This window comes from Urocampus carinirostris, chromosome 3 (assembly GCF_059441175.1).
Source record: "Urocampus carinirostris isolate Australia breed hairy pipefish chromosome 3, RoL_Ucar_1.0, whole genome shotgun sequence".
Lineage (NCBI taxonomy): Eukaryota > Metazoa > Chordata > Actinopteri > Syngnathiformes > Syngnathidae > Urocampus > Urocampus carinirostris.
Genome location: NC_142351.1, coordinates 29,834,465 through 29,855,042, shown reverse-complemented (window position 1 = coordinate 29,855,042; position 20,578 = coordinate 29,834,465). Strand labels below are relative to the sequence as shown.

Genomic DNA, 20,578 nt, shown 5'->3' with positions numbered 1-20,578 from the left:
GCAGACAAAAAAGAAATCTACAAAGCACAAAGAAAAACACAAACTACGGAGACTCAAAGCGAACAAAAAAGTTGGGTCGTTTTATATTTTGCTTTCTGTTGTCTACGTCATGCGCTTTTTTTTAGGCGCATGTGACCATTCATGACGGAGATTACGAAGACGAGCATGTATATACTACTGCGGGGAAAGAAAACCCGATGAGGGCTGTGTCACGTAAAATAAAAGCCTTATATCTCTAGACAACAGCAGCAGGGCACTCATACTGTGGAGAACAATGCCAGATTGCAACATAAACATGTATTTTGTGCTGTTGTCATTGGTGGAAGCCACGGTAATGGACCAAATTGCATTTGCTTGTTAATGTTCCTTGAGGGTATAAGGAAACGTCAGTGACCTGACATTGACCCCAATGATACGGAAAGAATAGTGTCTTTGATGGATAACTTGCACTGCTGTTCAATTCAGAAGTATAAATTGAGGACTTCATTTATAGGTGGAACTTTGAAATATCCTGAGTATTATTGTTAATATTAAATAGAGTACTGTCAAACTTCCCGTGTTGCTCCTGCTATGTATTATATGACAAATGTTGGCAAAAACATCAACTAATTTCTCTTGAAGTGAGTCATACATGTTTCCATATGTCCCGATGTTTTGCTATTTACAGTGCATGCATTGAAGAAAAACGTAGCACACCAATTTCTTTGGTGCCACTACAAAACAAAAAAGAAGCCACACCGTATTTAAAGCTGCACTGTTAACATCTAGCAAAGAGGTAGCGGCTTGTTGTCTTGAATTTACAGTAATTCATACATTTTTGATTTTTCTTTAGATAAAAATATTTCTTCTAATGTATGTTTTTTCTACCACTACGAGGCCCTTAATAATACACACAGTCCATTTATCCATCCATCCATCCATTATCTGCACCGCTTATCCTCAGTAGCGTCGCGGGGCAGTCCATTTATACTCTCATATAAGATGGGGCAGTGTCTGAAACTCATGACAAAGTTACCGCACACCAGCCATACAGTGGCCTGCCCCATTTTTCACAACTGGAAACACAATAAGACGACTAAACGCAAAATAATCCATTGTTGCAAAGTATTAGGGATTGATAATCAGAATATATAACGGAACAACACTTTAAAATTAAGGTTATTATAAATCTACTCATTACATTCATTGCAGGTATATGACATCGCTGTTTTCCATCTGCCATCAGTATGGATGTGTATTTACTCATCTTCATTCATGCAATGTTTGCGTTGCGTCGTCTGCTACAAGCCATGTGAACTCCTCTTTCCACGATGGTCTTAATGTACGTTTACGTTTTGTAGCGTCATAAATTTTGTTAGCTTCTTTTGAATATATCTTTTGGGGCTGAGGTTTTGGTTTGAATTCTAACCACTTATCCATTTTCTTGTATTCTCTGTGCGTCTACTTTGTAAAATGATGTGGAAACGCCCTATAACGCTCGGGACAGTCCGGAAGCACGAAGTTATTCCATGCAGGCTTCTGATTTGCTGCCGCATATGAAAATTGCCAAACAAACCGAAATACCGAAATTTCCAATCGAACGAAGATTTCGAAATTGGAATAAAGCAAACATTTGATTTGAAAAAAAAAATTTCGTTTTTTTTCCCCCTTGAATAAATTGTCGGACACCCGGGTGGAGACGTTTTGTAAGGTGTACGCCCGACGTAAAAGATGCACATTATTTATTTATTTCAGACACTGGGTGGGGGCCTCAAACGGTCATCTAACAGGCCACAATTGGCCCCCGGGCTGTGAGTTTGGGACCCAAGTGTTTAATGAACAAAGGAAAGAAGATTTTCATCTGTAACTTGATTAAAACTAACCCTAAGTTGGGAATAGGCTGCAATAGTGATCTTTGCACTGAGCTGATTGTTGTCTTGGGTGTAGGTAACCATAAGCGTGGTGTAGCCCAGGGCCAACGCTTGGACCGACACCCCACTGCAGTGGTCCTGGCCTGGACCAAGACGATCTGTGAGGAAAACATTACAAAGTTGGGTGAAAAAAAATATACAAACTCATCTCTCCCCAAAACTCAAGAAGCAATAGGACCAAATTTGATACTACATCCCACAGATAAAGTGTGTCGAAAAAAATAACGAGCTTGTCATGATTTTGGACAGGAGTGGGCAAAATATAGTCTGTGAGACACCATAAAAGCCTGTAAAACTTTTTTTTTTATCCAGTCCGCATAACAAAAATGGAAAAATATAACAAGTACCTGTCTAAAATTCTAAAAAAAAGTACTACTCATGAAAATGAGTTGATAGGATGCCGCTCTTGTCCCCAGTTACCTTAACATTTAAATAGCTAGCTTCATTTTTCTTGACGTTAGTGTTTTAAAAAATATACATGATTTATTATTTTGTTTTGGTTCTGAGCCATTCGAAGCAAAATTTGATTACATAATTATTTTATAAACAAATAAAAATAGATATAACATGTACTTCCAAATGTACTGTAAACCTATATACAGTATCCTGTCATTTGTATTAAAAAATTGGTTTGCTATTAAGTGTTATTGCACTACTTTTATTGCATTATTGTTATAACACTCCACTTATTGAAACATAAATATTTTGTTTGTTTGTTGTACATGATTCAATTGTTTGTTTGTTTGTACATGATTCAGATTGAATCGTTTCTTGTACATGATTCAATTGTTTGTTTGTTTGTACATGATTCAAATTGAATCGTTTCTCCGGCGCCGTCACGAATGGCAGCCACTCCAGCAGCTCCCGTGTTATTTTCGATTGTTCTCAGTTATTTTCGATTGTTCTCAGCTTAGGGATGCTGCTGGAAAAGTGAATTTCCCTTCGGGGATGAATAAAGTATCTATCTATCTATCTAATGCACTGTTTTTCATTTAATCATTAAAACAAAAGAAACTTGCACTTAAAACTTGGGTCAGTCTACATTTTTCCCATTTACCAAGAAATTACCTTATTATTTTTAAGTGTTTACATAATTTCCCAAAAGTGCCATGTTAACTTTAATTGCAAAAAATGTTCACTATGTATTCAATGACAATTCAAAATTCAATTAAATATTTTGATATTTATAAAGCATATCTTCCCCGCTATTCTTAAACGACTTATCTCCAATGTTTGTAAATTTTTACTTTTGCCAGCACAGAATGTTCAAAAAATGCCCAAAACAAATGCACAAAAAGTAGTGATACATCTTTTTGATGATACGCAGAAAAGTTGGATAGGCCTACATGATCTAATTACTGTATGCATGTCGAGGTATCATATTGTAGACTCAATCCGACAAAAAAAAAAAACCAACAATATTTTTTTCCCCTTTTGGTCACCTTCCCAAAGTTTTTTTTAACAAAATGTGGCCTCGGTCTTAAAATGTTTGCCACCCTTGATTTTGGGTGAGAGAAGTCTCACAATCAGCAGATACAGTATCTAACAGTTGCTGCCTACCATGGAATATTTGCACAACTAACCTTCAAGCAGCTGAAAGACGCCTTCGATTTCATCTACGACTTGCAGGTAAAAGATAGAGCAGTCAGTCAGCATGATACGCTCCATCTCCTTTTCCTCTACTGAGCCGTATATACCAAGCGGAAGATCCAAAATCATGCCCACTTGGGCCTCCACTTGGCAGGGAACAAAGTTCATCGCCACAAGTTTAACGACATAGATCTAAAATAATACACATAAATTATAAATCATAAAATTGGGGCAAATATTTTTTTAACCTGGTTACAGTTGATGGCAACATGAAACTGTATTAACCTCTTAAAAACCCTCAAACTGGAAAATGATCTTATTTAGGGCCTTTTTTGCTAAAGATATATATTTTTAAATATTTATTATTACATATTGCTGCAGGGCAGCACAGCGACGCAGTGGTGAGCGCGTGTGCGGCACAGTTCTGAGGTCATGAGATCGAACCTTCCTGTGTAGAGTTTGCATGTTCTCCCCGTGCTTTTGTGGGTTTCCTCCGGGCACTCCGGTTTCCTCCCACATTCCAAAAACATGCGTGTCAGGTTAATTGGCCAGAACGAATTGTCCCTAGGTGTGAATGAGCGAGCGAATTGTCTGTCACTGTGTGCCCTGCGACTGGCTGGCAACCAGTTCAGGGTGTCCCCTGCCCACTGCCCGAGGATAGCTGGGATGGGCTCCAGCATCCCCGTGACCCTACTAAGGATAAGCGGTGCAGATAATGGATGGATGGATGGACAAATTGCTGCAATTGTCCTTAAGTCTAATACACAATAATACTGCCAGTGTTGATTTAAGTCGGTTAGATGAGGACCATGTGTTCCCTGAGGTAGTGTTTAAAGTATACTCTTGAAGATGAATTTAAGAGTGTTTATTTTAAGGGGACAGTTAATTTAACACTTAAACAGCAAACATTTAACATTACATATGGTCTTTATCTACGAGTGTTAAATTATCACTGAGTATTCTACTGTGTACCTACAAAATTGTCACTAATCAAGAGATGCCAAATATGATCAATGTTGGAACTTGTATTATAAAAGAGAGCATTTTCGACATTTCAAAATAACCTCGAATCTGCAAAAATCGTACCCACGAGACAGTCATTCATTTCAAATATGAAGTATGTTTGCAATTCAAATTTACAAACTTATTCAAAAGTAGTGCCAGCGCGCACTAAAAACTTGTCTCAAATAATGTTAACTGATGCCAATGATGCTGAAGATATTAACGTTATATTATCATTGCACACGTTTTAAGATATAATCAGTTAGAATTCAAAATGGACAGTGCTTTATTATGCTTGTTGAAAATGCACTTTTTTTTTAGACCACAAATGTCAAAGTCAAGGCCGCAGCCCCTTAGTCGATCTTAGTTCTTTATTGGATTATACCCCTGAAATCGTTGAATATTTCCTTCACTGTTCGTTACTTTTTCAAAAAAGCATTGTTTTTGGGGGGGTAAATAGATTTTTGCACTTTAATGTATTGCAATACAATTATATTTTAAAAATATTTCAGTAAAGTGAATAATAAAATTGTTTTATTTGTTTCTGTCTTTAACGCCAATTTAACCCACATTTCTAAAATTTAAACTGAATAATACTGGCTTATTTCATTTAATGTTTATGTAGTGGGGATTTTTACATGATGGAAATTTGTCCTTTGGGCCTGTTGAAAATTAACGGTACATGCCTATCGCGAATGTTTGAAATTGTTGACTTCATATAACAATTTTAGCATTGTGTTGCTGAGTAGCCTTACCGTTATTTCTCCAAAGCTGTGTGAATTGTGGATATCACGAGCAATAATTATGCTCACACCAATCTGGCTCGCTGTTATCACCACACCTTTCTCAGTCACTGTGGCCACACTTGTGTTGGAAGAAGACCAGCTGAAATCGCCACTGCCGCCTGTTGCCTGTCCAAAATGGGGAAAGTTGACACCTTTTTCACGGCCAAATTCAATTACTTTTTTAGGACTTTCAAAGCCAATTTTCAAATTTCTCTTATACCATTAAAAGAAGCAATCCGCTGTGAATCATTTATTTTTTAGTGCCACATTTACATCTGCGACTTCTAATCTTGTGTGTGTATTTATCAAGACATATGGTTTTCAGGTAGTATATTTAGGTAGTATATTTGTGGATATGAACAATATGTGTGTAACTATTTTTTAGATCAATCTCCTCATGTAACTGTTAGGTACAAACGACAGTAATAAGTAGCTTACCTTATTTTTTTCCATGGCACCTAATAAATGTCCATAATTGATACATAAGCCTTGCACTAATACACATCCATAGTGCCCTGATTAGATGTAGCATGCACCTGTCATCTTGGGCGCAACCAGTAGAGGGCAACGATGAATCATAAGGCAAAGTCATACAAACTAATTCCAGCAGCCGTTAATCACAAAGGAAGAAGAATTGCAATAGCAAAGCAAATCCACTAAGTAGTAATATCAGCAGCATTTTAATGCAGACTTGTTGAGAGACATGGCAACAATTTCAAGCATTTGCAATCACTTCACTCAGAATTCAAGCACTTCTCAAGGATTCCAAGCACCAGTACAAACCCTGATCATTGTAATATGACCATAAGTTGCAAAATATTCCTCATGTACATCACTTATAAAGCATACCTTTATTTCGTACTTATGAGCGCCGTCCTTGGGTTGCCACGGGAATGTTAGAATACTAGGACTAAGAACAATTGAGTTATAGGTTCCCTCATCCTGTACCTAAAATAGGACACAGGAGTGTTGAGAGGAAAAACTGAAATTTCTCATGTTTATAACTATGAAGTTACCACAACTTTGAATTAGAATGTTAAAAAAATAGTAAAACTTACTTTATTCTCAGCAGGTACATCAGTATCGCCAACGACAGCTTGGTCACCCTTTAAAGCTGTGAGCCAATGATAAGATTCATTTAGAGATGAGTGCAAAATGTCTAAGAATTCCAAAGGAAAAACAGTTCCAATTTGAATATTCTGCAGGAGAAAAAACATTATAAATAAATACATAGTGTGTACAATGGCGGTAATACACGCATAGCAAGCAAAACAGTGTGTTGTGCGAAATAATCAATGATAAAATATTGTGGTTTAACGTCAAGTGCGTAGGTGGCGTTTTGGCATACGCGATAGCTCTGTTACGTATTTCTGGTCTGACTCGTGAATCCCAATTTCTTTTTCCTGTTTCATTTTGCTGACCTCGCAAGGGAGACGAAATAAATGAACACAGATGCAATATGTGGGACGAAAGGGCATATAATAGCGAACAAATAGTTACAACAATTATTTCATATTTGAACCTTGCTCACTAAAGAACAGCTGCGTGTGCCAAGAGCGAGTAAGAAAACTTAGCGGTGTCTGTCATATTTTCTTACTCAGGCGAATTTTCCTACCGGAGGCTGATTTGACTATAACAGGAATATAACATTTTCATTATTCGCTTGTATTCGTTATACCATATATAGCCAATGACACATATTCAATAATAATTGATTGGTAGTGTCGATGTGTTCAATAATAATAACAACGTATTTAAGGGGTGCGCAAGCAATTAATGCTTCTAAAGTTAACTTATGTGTGAACTAAGCTACTGTAATTGTGAAGTGGTCGTGTGAGCCACTGTTTTAATCCATTTTACGTTCATAAAAAAAGTACTCATTAGGTATGTACTGGCGTTGTATAAGAGGCAAACGAGTCACACAAAATCGCCATTTTAGTGGCTCGCAAAACTTCCTTCCTTGCAAAGATGCCACCGTTGTTCTAACCTTCTTATGGGCGAGATTTTTTAATCGGTATTATTGAATATAGATTGTATAAAATATAGACGAGCATGACTATTTATGGTAAACAGTTATGGTAAACAGTTAACGACAGACTTTCCATTACTGAAATTGCCGCTATATGCCGTCTGCGCATGCGCGTTGACTTGTTCTTAGTTGAGGAATGGGATCCCAAAGCTTTTTGTTTTTTAACAGTTAAACTTCTAAAATATCAACAAATAAACCCTCACATACCTCCACTTATTATACTGTGGATGTAAAGACTAGATAGCAAATGTGATAACAATTTACGATTATCACATTTCCTGAGAAACACAAAGAAAAATGGAACTTATAAATTTGACGACACTGTGATAGATTCAGAAGAGAACAATGAATTTAAAATTACTTATAGCCGCCAAAGTTTAAGAAACACACTTTAAAATAATCCTGAGTAAATAATATGCCATCCCTACTAGTGTGGATAAGCCTCCCTCTGGTCCCTTCCCTTGCTTGGTTAGTCCGTGCATTGCCATTTTATTATTTTGTTTGTATAGTATTTTAACTATCGTGTGTGTCTGTATTATGTGTTTTAAGGTTGTTGGGATGGGACAAAGGAGGCGATTTTATTGTTTTATTGTCTTATTGTACACTGAAAGTTTTTATACAGCACTTTGAGTGGCAATGTATTGCCTGAAAAGTGCTTTACAAATAAATTTGATTTGAATATTTATTCAACTAAAGAACTATTCAAATTCATCAAGAAGAAGACATCTGCTCATTTTTGCAAGAATGACATTGAAACCACTGACGATGTGTTGTTCTCATGTCCAAAAGTTCTGGTTAGATATTCTGCTCTGGATCATTCCTGTCTTCTCCTCTTTTCCTACTACCTTATCCACAAATCATCTTACGTTTGGACTTATCACACAAAACAAGAATGTTGAAAGATCAATAAATATTATTTTATGTATGGCCACATTTTTATTGATATCAAATACATACAGAATGTGATGTCTTCAACATTTTTTTTTGTTTAATCATTTAATTTTATAAAAAGTCCCAATGTATAACTTAAGGATCCCCTGCTTATTTTGAGTTCTAATTATTATTAATTATTTTATTTATTTATTTTCTACATCCTGGTTGTGATCTGTGAAGCCCTTTAAGACTCGTGATTTAGGGCTAAGAAAATAAACATTACTTGACGTGACAACATGCATCTGCGGCATTCCTTGTTCGCTAGAAACTTGTTTATTTTGTACTTTGGTTGACAGTTTCACGTCAATTTTGTTTGTAATACTGCGATGTTCAATAAAAAAGAAAAAAGACTTGCAGCGCATTCAATAAATGTCAGTGCTATGTTCCATTTGTGCCGAAATTCTGTCTATGTATAAAATGACGTTCCATTACATCATTGTTCACACCCAATTTCCCAACACAGTATTGTGCAGTGAAACCTTGTCTAGTGTGCGACAGTAAATCGTGCAATTTTATTTTTGCAAAAATCGCATACCATATTTTTGTATTTCAGTTTTCTTTCCATTTTCAGTCGAGTAGCTGTAACTTTCATCTATATCCGTAGGTGGCAGCATATTTCAACCCCCCCCCTCCAACTATTTAGTACAGGGACAAAGGAAGACAATGGCTGGATTGAGGAAACGCATTTTATAACTTATTTTGTTTTATTAAGCTGCTCAGATTGTGTGGTAAAATATAAGGTAAAAAATAAGGTAAAACATAAACCCTTTTCTGCAAATTCTAATTATTTTCTTATTTTACTTAAAAAAAAGAATAAAAGCAGAGAACAGATCAAAACTGTGTAAAAACACTTCCACTGACATATCCTTTTTCTCATTTTAGTGTTATCCTTGTTATTACTTTTAGAATACTGTGAAACTTGAGCGGCGGGTTAAAAATAGAGCAAAATAATCAACCAAAATAAATGACCTGTATGACCTTTTGAGCCAGCCAACAAATGATAAGAAAAACGTAATACTGTCGACTCAGGCAATCCAATAAAACATTAAAAAATACTTGTCTGGAAGTTAGATGGCCAAAATGCATTTTATTCAATAAAAATGATGTAATTGAAAATGAATGAATACAATTTAAATTAATAAATACGTATAATTCATTCAGTGCTCTGAGGAGGCTTTGAGGGTCCTATCCGTACACATCTTCTGTATTCAAGCAGCACTTTAATAGAACATCCCCATTGACCACTTCACTTTGGCACATGTATCATGGCAGGAATGTTGACAGAATAGTTAGCATTTAAAGCATTAAGCTCAAAAGGTCTTTGGGAAACTTGAAGATTCCTTTCACCCAATCTTTTCTCTGTGCTTGCTCAAACTAGAGAGAGATGAAATGAGACAGCAATAAAGAAATGTTTTATCATGTGAAATATGATAAATGAAAGACTATTCTCAATGAAGGTCATCACAAAAGTAATGATGCAGTGGAAGTTTCCTTCCAGATATTCTCTGACATCCATTTTCACTCTGTCCTTCAGATACAATCATTTTAGTAATCCTTCTCCTCTTTCAAGCTGTTTATTCCTGTTTTCCTTTTCTCTGCGGACACCGGAATCCTCACTGTTGCCATGGCAACTGTCAGTAGTAGTTAATGATCTTGTGGGTACATCTTGCATCTTGGCGTATGTGCCAAATGATTCGCAGGACAACCTTAGGTTTCATTTTAGAGTGCATTGTTTCCAAAACAACCTGATAAGTTTATAGTTTAATAGACACACAAAATAAGGAGAGAAGACATCCATGATTTTTAAACTTGCAAAGAGAACAGGAAAGGACTGTACAAAAAACCCTTGTAATGCCAATTTCCAATTATTTTCTAAAATACCTCCCTGAGCCCTTTCTTTTTTATTAAATCGCCTAAGTTACAAAAAGCAAGTGTGCCTAAAGAACAGCATATCATTGGCTAAAAGTAATATTGATGTAAACAGTGCATAATTAGCTTGTGTCCACTATTAAAACAGTATAAATGTATCTGTGGTGGGGTGTGGCGGGTTTGGGAGAGAAAGAGAAAGAGAAAGAGAAAGAGAGAGAGAGCGAGAGAGGGGTAATGATCAAGTAGTGGAGCATGACCTGAGGGGAAAACAAACAGACCAACAACAATTTGAACCAGGATCACTTACCTGTAGATCGAGGTGTAGCCCTCTATGTGTTCTTAGTTCTTTTCAAGCTGAGCTAACTGTCTTCCTTGACAAGATAAAGTTTGTTCCACTAGCTTTGTAGATATATAGTTACATGTAGATAGGTAGATAGATAGACTCACATAAGTAGTTGCTATTGATGTAACACACGTGTGACTTATTATGGCTTTCTTACAGATAAGTAATGCAAAATGAACAAATTGTTGTTAGAAACCTAGTTTCTGTCCCCTGGGATTCATAGTTAGATCCACCTGCTTTGTAGTATTTCCAGGCATTATCATGCTATCTGCTAGCCAATATGCTCTATGATTTACCAATTGTCATTCCTTTTTGAAAGCATTCAGTGTTTGCTGGGGAAAGGCATTTAAAAAAGGAAAGTTGCCGTCATGTCTGTTTGTGTGTAGTTGAGGTTCCACAAAGCACGGATTTAACTCACTCACTCACTCACTCACTCACTCACTCACTCACTCACTCACTCACTCACTCACTCACTCACTCACTCACTCACTCACTCAATTCATTTTTCTCCACCTAAGAGCCCCCACAAGATGACCCCCACATGGGCCCTACTCAATCTTCAGAAGGTGACGAAAAAGTGTGTCTTTTGTGTTTCTGCTATGGCTTTTTGTCATTCTTTTTTTCCTCGCCAGGTGTTTAGGGATAAGGGGAGGGTCTTGTTCTTTGGCATTTCCGGTGGGATGTCCGTGAATGTGACGCCAAAGGCATCGCTAAAGAGTCTGATACAGTACCGGTACATTTGGAGCTGTTTGTAATGGATGTTCTTGTAGGCTCCATTTGTGGCAGGTCAGTTCGAGTTCTGCTTGCAATTACAGGTTCACTATTGTTTCGATTTGTTTCCAGCAAATAGGGCACAGTGTGTATTCGTTTGATATACTCATTAATCACAATAAAGCTGTACCTCTTTATACGAGCTTAATTCTTTCTGGGATTATGCTCGTAGCTCTAATTTCTTGTGTAACTAGCAAATTTTCCTGATATGAACAACTAGGTCTGTTCCCGACGTACCAAAAGCATCTAAGTTAACCTTGAATAGCTATGAAACACATCTTTCTGAACTCTAAAAACACACTCAAATAGTAGTCAAACATAAAATACAGTAATAAGAAATATAAGATAATATTACCAAAAAAAACGTGAATTTATCATGAGCACTTGCAGGGACTTACCATAACGGAGGTGTGTGCATGGTGCAGGAGGAGTGACCGAGCACATTTGTGACGCCTAAAATAATACTTTCAAACTTGTGACCATGTGTGACTAATATGTAAGCACTTGCTGTACACTTAAAATCGAAATGACTAGCTTCAAATCAGGGGAGGCCAGCCCGGTCCTCAAAAGCCGCATGTCCTGCGTGTTTTGGAGGTTTCTCTTTTCCAACTAAGGTGGGAATTTGATAATAAACCAGGTTGCTTTTTGCCTGCTTCAGTTTTCATTCAGTACTTTCTTTAGCCTTTTTACCTGGTCTCACAACAATTAAAATTTCTAATGGAAGGAAAACTTATCTAAATAGATTCGTCTTGGAAATGCATAAGGCAAGTGTCATAAAGAGAGCTATAGCACAACCAGTGGCGCGAACTGATGCTGGCAGTGAAGCGGTCATGAGCAGTCTCTAGTGATAACCTCTGTGAATGCTCGGAACTTGAATTTTCCTTCTAACTTGGAGCAAGATTTTTGTTCCAACTAAATCTTCTACATCCAAATTCTCGTGTCTAGAGGTGTTATATAGTGGTAGCATTGTATTAGGTTCACTTGCACAATGATGTTAAGTCGGTGCCATTATCTGCACCGCTTATTCTCAGTAGGGTGCTGGAGCCCATCCTGGTCATTTTCGGGCAGTGTGCAGTTGACACCCTGAACTGGTTGCCAGCCAGTCACAGAGCACACAGAAACAGACAAGTCACTCGCTAATTCACATCTAGGGACAATTTGGACTGGCCGATTAACCTGACATGCATGTTTTTGGAATGTGGGAGGAAACCGGAGTACCTGGAGGAAACTATAAAATAAGTTGTGGTCTGTCAAAGAACTTGACATTTTCCGAGCAGTATCAAAGTCAGCTGAACAGATGGGTAATTGTGTTATAGAACCTGGTCATTATTGCACCTCACCAGCAACAGATTTATCCTAAACTTGAAGTGCAGCAAATACTGTATAAACAGTAAACAATGTAATAAAATAATGATCATCAGTAAGCAACATGAAGTCTCTCTAACTCTCACAAACCAAAACACTGGTCAAGTAGAAATAGGCAACTGCACTATATTTTGTCATCCACAACAAAAGTGAATGGTAAAACAATATAAAATGCCTATACAATCCCTCTCTCTATGGGACGATATGTGCATAACAACGTCAGAACTATATTATATTATTGTATGTTATGGTTAACTTGCAAGTTAATCGTCCAGGGCAAAAAGCCTTGTTTCAATGTATTCTCAGTAACGCACCACTATTACAGGCAGTAACGGAAACGGCGAAAATAATAATTAGCCCAATTACCTGGTTATTGAAAAAAAAAAAAAATGCAGATACCTTACGGTGCTATTTATTCCCAACATTGAACTTTGAACAGCATTTGAAAGTTCGTCAAATAATGAATTTTGAGTGTACCTAAACAAATACATTTTGGATTTTACACTACTGCTTTTTGCAACATATGGATCTGTCGCATTATTACGAGTTACCTTATCTGTTTGTAGCTGACACAGTGCTTGTGGCTGATTCTGAGGAAACATTGAGAAGGTTGGTAATGGAGTTTGAAAGAGTGTGTGATAGGTGTAAGTTATGTGTGAATTTTGGGAAGAGTAAGGTGATGAAGTGTTCACGTGATGGAGTGGGCATGGCGTTAGAAATAAGGTTGCATGGACAGGTGTTGGAAGGAGTTGAAAGCTTAAGGTACTTGGGTTGTTATGTGGCTGCAGTTGGAGGAGCCTGTTAGGAGTGACAAGATTGGATGGATTGAGAAATGAAACTGTGAGAGACAGAACTGGAGTAGTAGTGGAACTGAGCAAGCGTGTGAATAAGAGAGAACTCGCTTGGTTTGGACACATGGAGAGGATGGATAAGGAGCGAATGTTGAGAGGATCTACAGAGCAGAAGTAAATTGAAGGAGACCAAAAGGAAGGCCGCGATTGACGTGGATGGATGGTGTTATGAGTGCACTGCAAGAAAGAGGTCTAAATCTAGTGGAAGTTAGAGCTTCTTTTGGTGATAGGAGTGGAGAGGTATTGTAAAAGGATAGTGGGATGTTTAGATGTGTTCTTAGGGATGGGCAGGGCACCTGTATCATGCGGCAGGGGTAAACCAGTAAAAGCTGTCGGGCCCTGCTGTTGAACAAGAGTGTGTTTTGTCACCCTGACCCGAGTGACATGGTCACTTTCTTGTGTCCCGTTTCATCTGGAGGGACGAAAGCATGACCAACTTGGGTACCGAGGTGCTTCACTTGTTTGGGTGTTTGGGCATTTGGGTTGGCCATGGTACAAAAATTTGAGTGTGTTTTTGGCTACTTTTTCCCTTTTTGATTTTCTTTGTTTTTGTATGTGTTTGTCTTGCTGTCGGTCACCCATCTCGAGGGATATGACCAGGATAGATAGATAGACGGACAGACTTTATCTGTAACCACATTTTACAACGCAAATTTAAACTGCGACGGAATTTAAAACTGGTACACAAATGACTTAAGGATCTGAGACAGGAGCCTCGTTTAAAGTCAAACCTGCTCTATTGTTTTGAGGCCTATTAAAATACAGCACAGCACCATCCTCTAGAGCGAGGTGGCGAACACGTGGCTCTAGAGCCGCATGTGGCTCTTGGCCAATAAGGATGTTGCTCTTTTCCTCATCATATTTTCTATATACTGTGGCTCCTTGCCTTGTTTCATCTTTAGTTTTTTTTTGTGTATTGAGGGTGGACACTTTTGTGGACACAAAACTCACTTCTACTCTATAGCATACGAATAACCTAAACTTCTTTTATGTAATAACTTGTGAAGCCCTTTGAGACTATTTGTGATTAAGGGCTATACAAATAAAAATGACTTGACTTGACTTTCCTTGAAATCAACACAAGAACAATACTTGTATTAAAAGGAGAGGAGTGTGTTATGGGAAATAATGTTTATAGTTCTGTGTGTTTGTGTGTGTCTGTCTGTCATGGCAGGTCAGTGCATGGTGTGGCTCTTTGACTCTCACAGTTAAAAATTTCGTCTCTTTGTGTCAAACTTGTTCGCCACCCCTGCTCTAGAGGACGCCAACAGGCAGACGACTGCAGGACCACATTCCTCGTCCTCTGCAACTGATTCTAATCAGGATCCCAGTACTTACTTAGGCTGTTTTTCAGCTGGACGCGCCGTTTGGTTTGCAGTGACATCACAGCTCCAGGGGATATGAGGTCAAAAAGTCTACTTTGAAGATTAATTTCTTAATATCCATGAAGCATGGAATATTTTGGAATATGTATGCGTGAATGCGGGGAGGGACACTACAAGTTCCGTGCCAAAGTGAAAAAAAGGGTAATTTATAATCCAATTAAGGACTGTGCCGACAGTAAAAGCTGTCTGATTGTTGTTTGTCCTTGGTGTTCCTGATCTCTTGCCTGATTGTACCTGTTGTAGATCTATTCTGGACTTTTTCAAATTTGCCAGCCGCGAGTGTCAACTGGACTATGTTTTATTAAAAAAGAAAAAAGTGTGAAGTGCCTTTTGTTAGGTTTTGCCTCACCAAAACATATCAATGCTGAGTTTCAAAATTGAGCTATTTTCAGTATTTAACTCAGTAAAATATAAATAAAATGTGAACGTAGATTAGCATATTAGTTCAAATGAGAGGAATAAAATTGCATTTTGTGAATTTCTTTAGTTTATGAATACATAATGTTCAGGTGTTTAATCACCCGATGAAAATTTGGGCAAAAGCACGCGTGCACAAGCAGCCCATGTTTCCACCCCCCGTCGCAGACGACCATGTGAAATAGCATGAATCCCATCTACTTGAGCATGATCCTTGTTTCTATGGAACCACACTCATACTGTATCACCATGGATACGGTAAGGCATCGTGATCTCCAACATACGTCACGCTGCTTACGCACTCTCCACCTGAAAGTACAACATGAGCATTTCTCACAGTTGGTTGATCCAATTAGCTTACCTAAAAGGGAGAAGGCTGCTGCTCAGAATCTAGAACACTGGAATCATAATCATTGAAAAACATTTGTTGAGCTGTTTTGAATACTTAATTATAATACATTTAATATGATGTAGTAATCTGGCCCCAAGGTGACACTATTATACATAATTAATGCTTATTGTCTAATACATACAAAGAATGGAGTCATTATATAGAGTCAATCTCATATTCAGTAACTATAATGTGCTTCATTTTCTCTGATCCAATGAAAATAACATGATCACTCTCTTAAGTTGTCAGATATGTTTTATTTTTGTGGCTAATCAGGTATTATTTCCCCTTTCAAAAAACATGGCCATGTAATATTCCAAAGATTGCAAACTCAAAAGTACTACATATCAAAATACATGTAAAATAGCAACTACAAAGTTGGCAGGATGAAAACAAACATTGACTATTAAATTCAAAATTCCACACAAATCCTTAATCACGAACCATTAATCATAGAATTACAATTTCAAAATGTACAAAATATTTGTAATGACAGTAGGCTATACTTAAGTTTCAAGTGCTTCGGTGCTTCCTCTGGTAGTAATAAGACTGTGAATAAAGAATAGCATCATAGACTTTTAACACAAATGTTATTTTCATTTTTTTTAATGCGAGGGTCTCAGTCTTCCAGGGACCCCAACTGGGATTCGACTGAAGTCCGGGTGTTCTGATGCAGCAGAGCTTCATCTGAACTACCGACCATGTCGTCAGTCTCCTTCTTGCTTTCTGACCCTTTTGCGTTGGCGTCACTCGGACCACCAGCATGAGTGATGGAATTTTCACCATTGGCTTCCTCATCCTCGGTTGTACAAATTTCACCGGTTGAACTTTGGTCCTTCAAGTTCAACAAAAATGTGTTGACAAGTTAGATATCAATGCAACATAAACTTTTAATGGCAGTTTTGATAACAATACTTTAGAGAATCGTGCCAGAATGATACACAGATGTGTCTCTTTGTGTTGTTGTCATTGGTGGGTGCTGCTGCACTGGACCACATTTGCTTGTAATCGTTCCTCGAGAAGTAAAGGACACTTCAGAGACCTGACCCCTAATTTACAAAGACAAGTGAAGCATTTTCGATTATAACTTTCACCACTGTTTATTTTGGATGTATAAATTTAAGATTTTATTTGTGGCTGAAAAAGTTGAAATATTGTAAGTACGATGTAAATATTGAATACAATTCTGTCAAACCTTCCGCTTTGCTTCTGTAATTATAGGAATAATGTTGGCAAAAACATGAAATCATTTATCTTGAAGTGTGTCATAAGTTTAGATGTCACTGTGGCATTTTGTACTTTGAGGGCAGGCGTTGTGGAAAAGAGCAGCTTGCCGTTTTTCCTCAGTGTTTATTATGTAGCAAAAAAGTAGCGCCTTGTGGTCCGGAATATATGATACTTGTCCATTTTTGATTTTGGTGATTCCCAACAGGGCATATTCTCTATCCTGAAACATTGTCGGGCACTGAGCGAAAACCAACTTGACACAGAACTTGCACTAGCATGTTGGGTTAAGTTAATTAAAGTAAGTAGAAGGTGCAAGCACACTTACATAAACCGTTGTTCTAACTATACCACCTCTCTTCATCAAAATGTAAAGAAGGATAACTTTCTTTTTACTTTCCTAATTTGTTTTTTTCAGTTCCCCCCACTTTATGGTTACTCAACATTAATATGTAATTTTCAGACCAAGATAACAATGTAGAAAAAGCTGTTTATTTTTTAGATGGTTTTTCGACTTGTCAGACCAAAAACTGCTAGCTGACGCTGTGCGAAAAAGTACTGTGAACAAAATAACTTTTTGGGGCACTTTTAAAGAGACACTGTTTTAGTATTCGGTCACTGGATGTCGCTGTATTGGGTAGTGCTACCAAAAAAGAGTGCTAAAAAGCACAAGGAAGAATACTAACTATGGGGACCCAAAGTGACCAAGCTGCAAACAATTTTCCTATATTTTGCCTGTATATCACTACAACTGGCTGGCAACCAGTTCAGGGTGTCCCTGGCCCATGCGCGAAGACAGCAGGGATGGGCTTCAGCACCCCCACGACCCGACTGAGAATAAGCGGTGCAGATAATGGATAATGGACATTTATATCATAGTTTATGTATGTTTGTATGTATGTATGTATGTTTCTATTTAAATCGATATCTGTTTTTTTTTTCATGAATAATATTTTCTTAACCACTCAGAGGTACTGGATATACACTGTCCTTTAAACAACAACGAAAAGATGGTGTTTACTATAACAGGTAATGATTTGTCTGAGGCTTAATTTTGGCTGTTTTTTTAGTCATTTTAATTAGGCAAGATTGAAGGGTTATAGTTTAGAACAGCAACCAAAAAAAAAAAAAAGACAAGTCATTCTGGTCCTGAACCATTAAAAATAGCAGCTGGATATGACCAGATAATCACCCTCCCTCCCCCGTATTTAACATTAATTATGTTCAATGACAAATGTATGCATAATTGATGAGTCAACAGCATTTTTTCCCACTCGGTCAATTACCTTTCAATGTTTCCCAACTTGATGAACAAAACTACCACCCAAAAGAACTTTCACCTGAAAACAATAGGTTTTACAGTTTCCAACTGAGGTTATCTACAATAATGCAAAGTGGGTGTAAGAAAAGGAAAGGTGCAAAGTCATCCATTTAGCAAAAGAGGCAAGTCATTGCGGTAAAACCAAAACAGATTTCCTGAGTCCGTCTAATTGGATAGGGAGATTAGCCTGCCCTGCTGGTTTAGAATTAGCATTGAGACTGCATTAGGTCACATTCCTATTTGAGGTAGACTTGAATCGACTCCTTGGTCATTGCCACAGACAGGACAGCTTATTTTCATTCTATTGAACCATGGCAACTCATCTGAAAATCAACTCGAACTTCCTGTTCATGTCTTATGGGGCCACAAAATGGCCTCGTTGGATATACTGTCGCTTCATAACTTTTATTCATTTTTATTTAGCAATGACAATCACATGTTACTTATAACAATCTTTAGGGATTGGCAAACATTTGGAGTTGCGGGTTGCATTGGATTTAAAAGAGGGGCCAGTCTAGGATGATTGATTGATTTCAAACAGAGTCTCAGATTTAATACCTTGGCAATACATGATAGTATACTTGCAGCTAATTGAGCCTATCAGAGGTCATTACTGTAACAAAGGGGAAGACGGAAATGGTCAGATCGGGGATATTATAGCCATATTTGTTCGAAAATAGCATTTCATTGAATTGGTCACGAAACATTCAAAATAAAAGCAAGTATCGTTAACCTTATGCTAAAATGGTACTGCTGATTTTTTTTTGGTTTATGCATAGGAGGTGGGAATACCGTCCCAGTTCTTGATATTTTCCTTATTAACTTTTCGATATTGGAATTAATATAAATTATATATCATATTAGGTATTAATATTCTAAATTCCATCATTTACCTGTTGGCATGCGAAAAATGGCCTTAACTACTTACACACCTAGTTTACGATAATGCCGCATACGATATCACTTTACAGTCCAGCATTATTTTAAAGGAACACTGTGTAATATTTAGTGCCTCATCTTTTATTCAGTAAAAAAAACATTGATTTGAATACAGGCAAAAAGACATGAACTGTCATACCAATGTTATTTCTATAAAAAAAAAATCATAGGTCAAGATATTTGTATTTCTTTTACATAATGAAATACCCACTTAGAGGTCACTCTCATGTTTATCTGGCAACTTGCTACTATGCTGTTCTCTCTGGGACTGGTTTTTGTTCGCATTAGACAACAGAGCCATTTAGTGGTCAAATATTACAAATTGGGGTTTTAATGTTTCCTAAAGTCATCAGATGTTTGAAAATTCTGTCCACACTACTAAAGGGACAGTGTGTATTGTTTAGTGCCTCTCAGTCGTAAAAAACATAATTTATTTAAAAGAAAATTATTGATTTGAATCATAAGCAAACATACATCAACTATCATATGAGGCCCATAAGAAATCTGCAAACAGTAAAGCTATTATTGCGCGGAAAAATGCTTTAACCATTTTCTATCGACAAACCTAATATGTGGTATCAATACGATTGGTGATTTAAAGAAATAGGGCTGATTAAATGCAACTATTAAAAACTCAACATAAATGAGGACAAGATTATTATAGGTTATTTTAGTGCAAATCAATTTATATCTTGATAAATAAAATCATTACATGATTAAACAAATAGCAAGTATAAAAAAATAAGATTTATATTTTTTATGATGTGAAGACTGTTGACGTAGACGTCCCGTGTCTCACCACGTGTTCCACTTAAAAGATACCGACAAAATAAAATTAAACTTAACAAAGCTGTAATTTTTCAGGTAAAAAGAGGAAGTTACATATTTTTAAACAGACCTTTGTTAAGACTGGACCCAGCCGAATTCTCAAGGTTATATGATAGAATTAGGGTAGATACATCAGAATAGAACTTAGAAACAATACTGGGAAAGTACTGAATGAATGATACATTTAAAACATCAAGTGGACAGAAGACGTGAACACTTCATTTAATATGAATAAGCATAGGGTGCATTTAGAACAACTAAATGAATAATGTTATCAAAGTGATGTGATGATGTGACTGTAGCTGGAAAACTCGCAATAGTGTCAACATATTCAGTGACACATTTTGATAATCTAAAAAGACCTACATGAATGGAGAATGGGGAGATAAGTGAAAAACAAAAAACAATAAATCAACACATTTTTTTACCTTATAGTCACTCTGAGTTCAATACCCCCGACCTAGACAATTATGATTCAATTTCCTTGGGGGGCACCGGAACTACGGTCTGGGTGAGGTTGGGCCAATCGGGTTTACCACAAAAATGTTTGGATAAAATAATTCTACTGTTCGCAAAAATCATTTTTATTTCTTACAAAAAAATATCTAAATATATATAGAAAAAA

General features: G+C 37.0%; 2 protein-coding genes across 5 annotated transcripts in view; both read right to left on the bottom strand.

The window, feature by feature from the left end:
- LOC148369372 (nuclear pore membrane glycoprotein 210-like) overlaps window positions 1-6,557 on the bottom strand; it is a 39,772-nt gene extending 33,215 nt beyond the window's left edge. Inside the window, exons 1-5 of one of the 2 annotated variants that reach the window (XM_088331350.1) lie at window positions 6,346-6,557; window positions 6,137-6,235; window positions 5,258-5,413; window positions 3,494-3,692; window positions 1,863-2,008 (exon numbers count right to left, since the gene is read on the bottom strand). In XM_088331350.1, coding sequence (XP_088187476.1) covers window positions 1,863-2,008; window positions 3,494-3,692; window positions 5,258-5,413; window positions 6,137-6,235; window positions 6,346-6,519 — 774 coding nt within the window. In that variant the 5' untranslated portion in view covers window positions 6,520-6,557. Of the gene's footprint in view, window positions 1-1,862; window positions 2,009-3,493; window positions 3,693-5,257; window positions 5,414-6,136; window positions 6,236-6,345 lie in introns of those variants that run through there. The other variant, XM_088331351.1, reaches the window with a different exon arrangement.
- A 9,321-nt stretch (window positions 6,558-15,878) lies between these two features.
- rp1l1a (rp1 like 1a) overlaps window positions 15,879-20,578 on the bottom strand; it is a 28,106-nt gene continuing 23,406 nt past the window's right edge. For all 3 annotated transcript variants that reach the window (XM_088331348.1, XM_088331347.1, XM_088331346.1), the window contains exon 9: window positions 15,879-16,476. In XM_088331348.1, coding sequence (XP_088187474.1) covers window positions 16,261-16,476 — 216 coding nt within the window. In that variant the 3' untranslated portion in view covers window positions 15,879-16,260. The remainder of the gene's footprint in view (window positions 16,477-20,578) is intronic.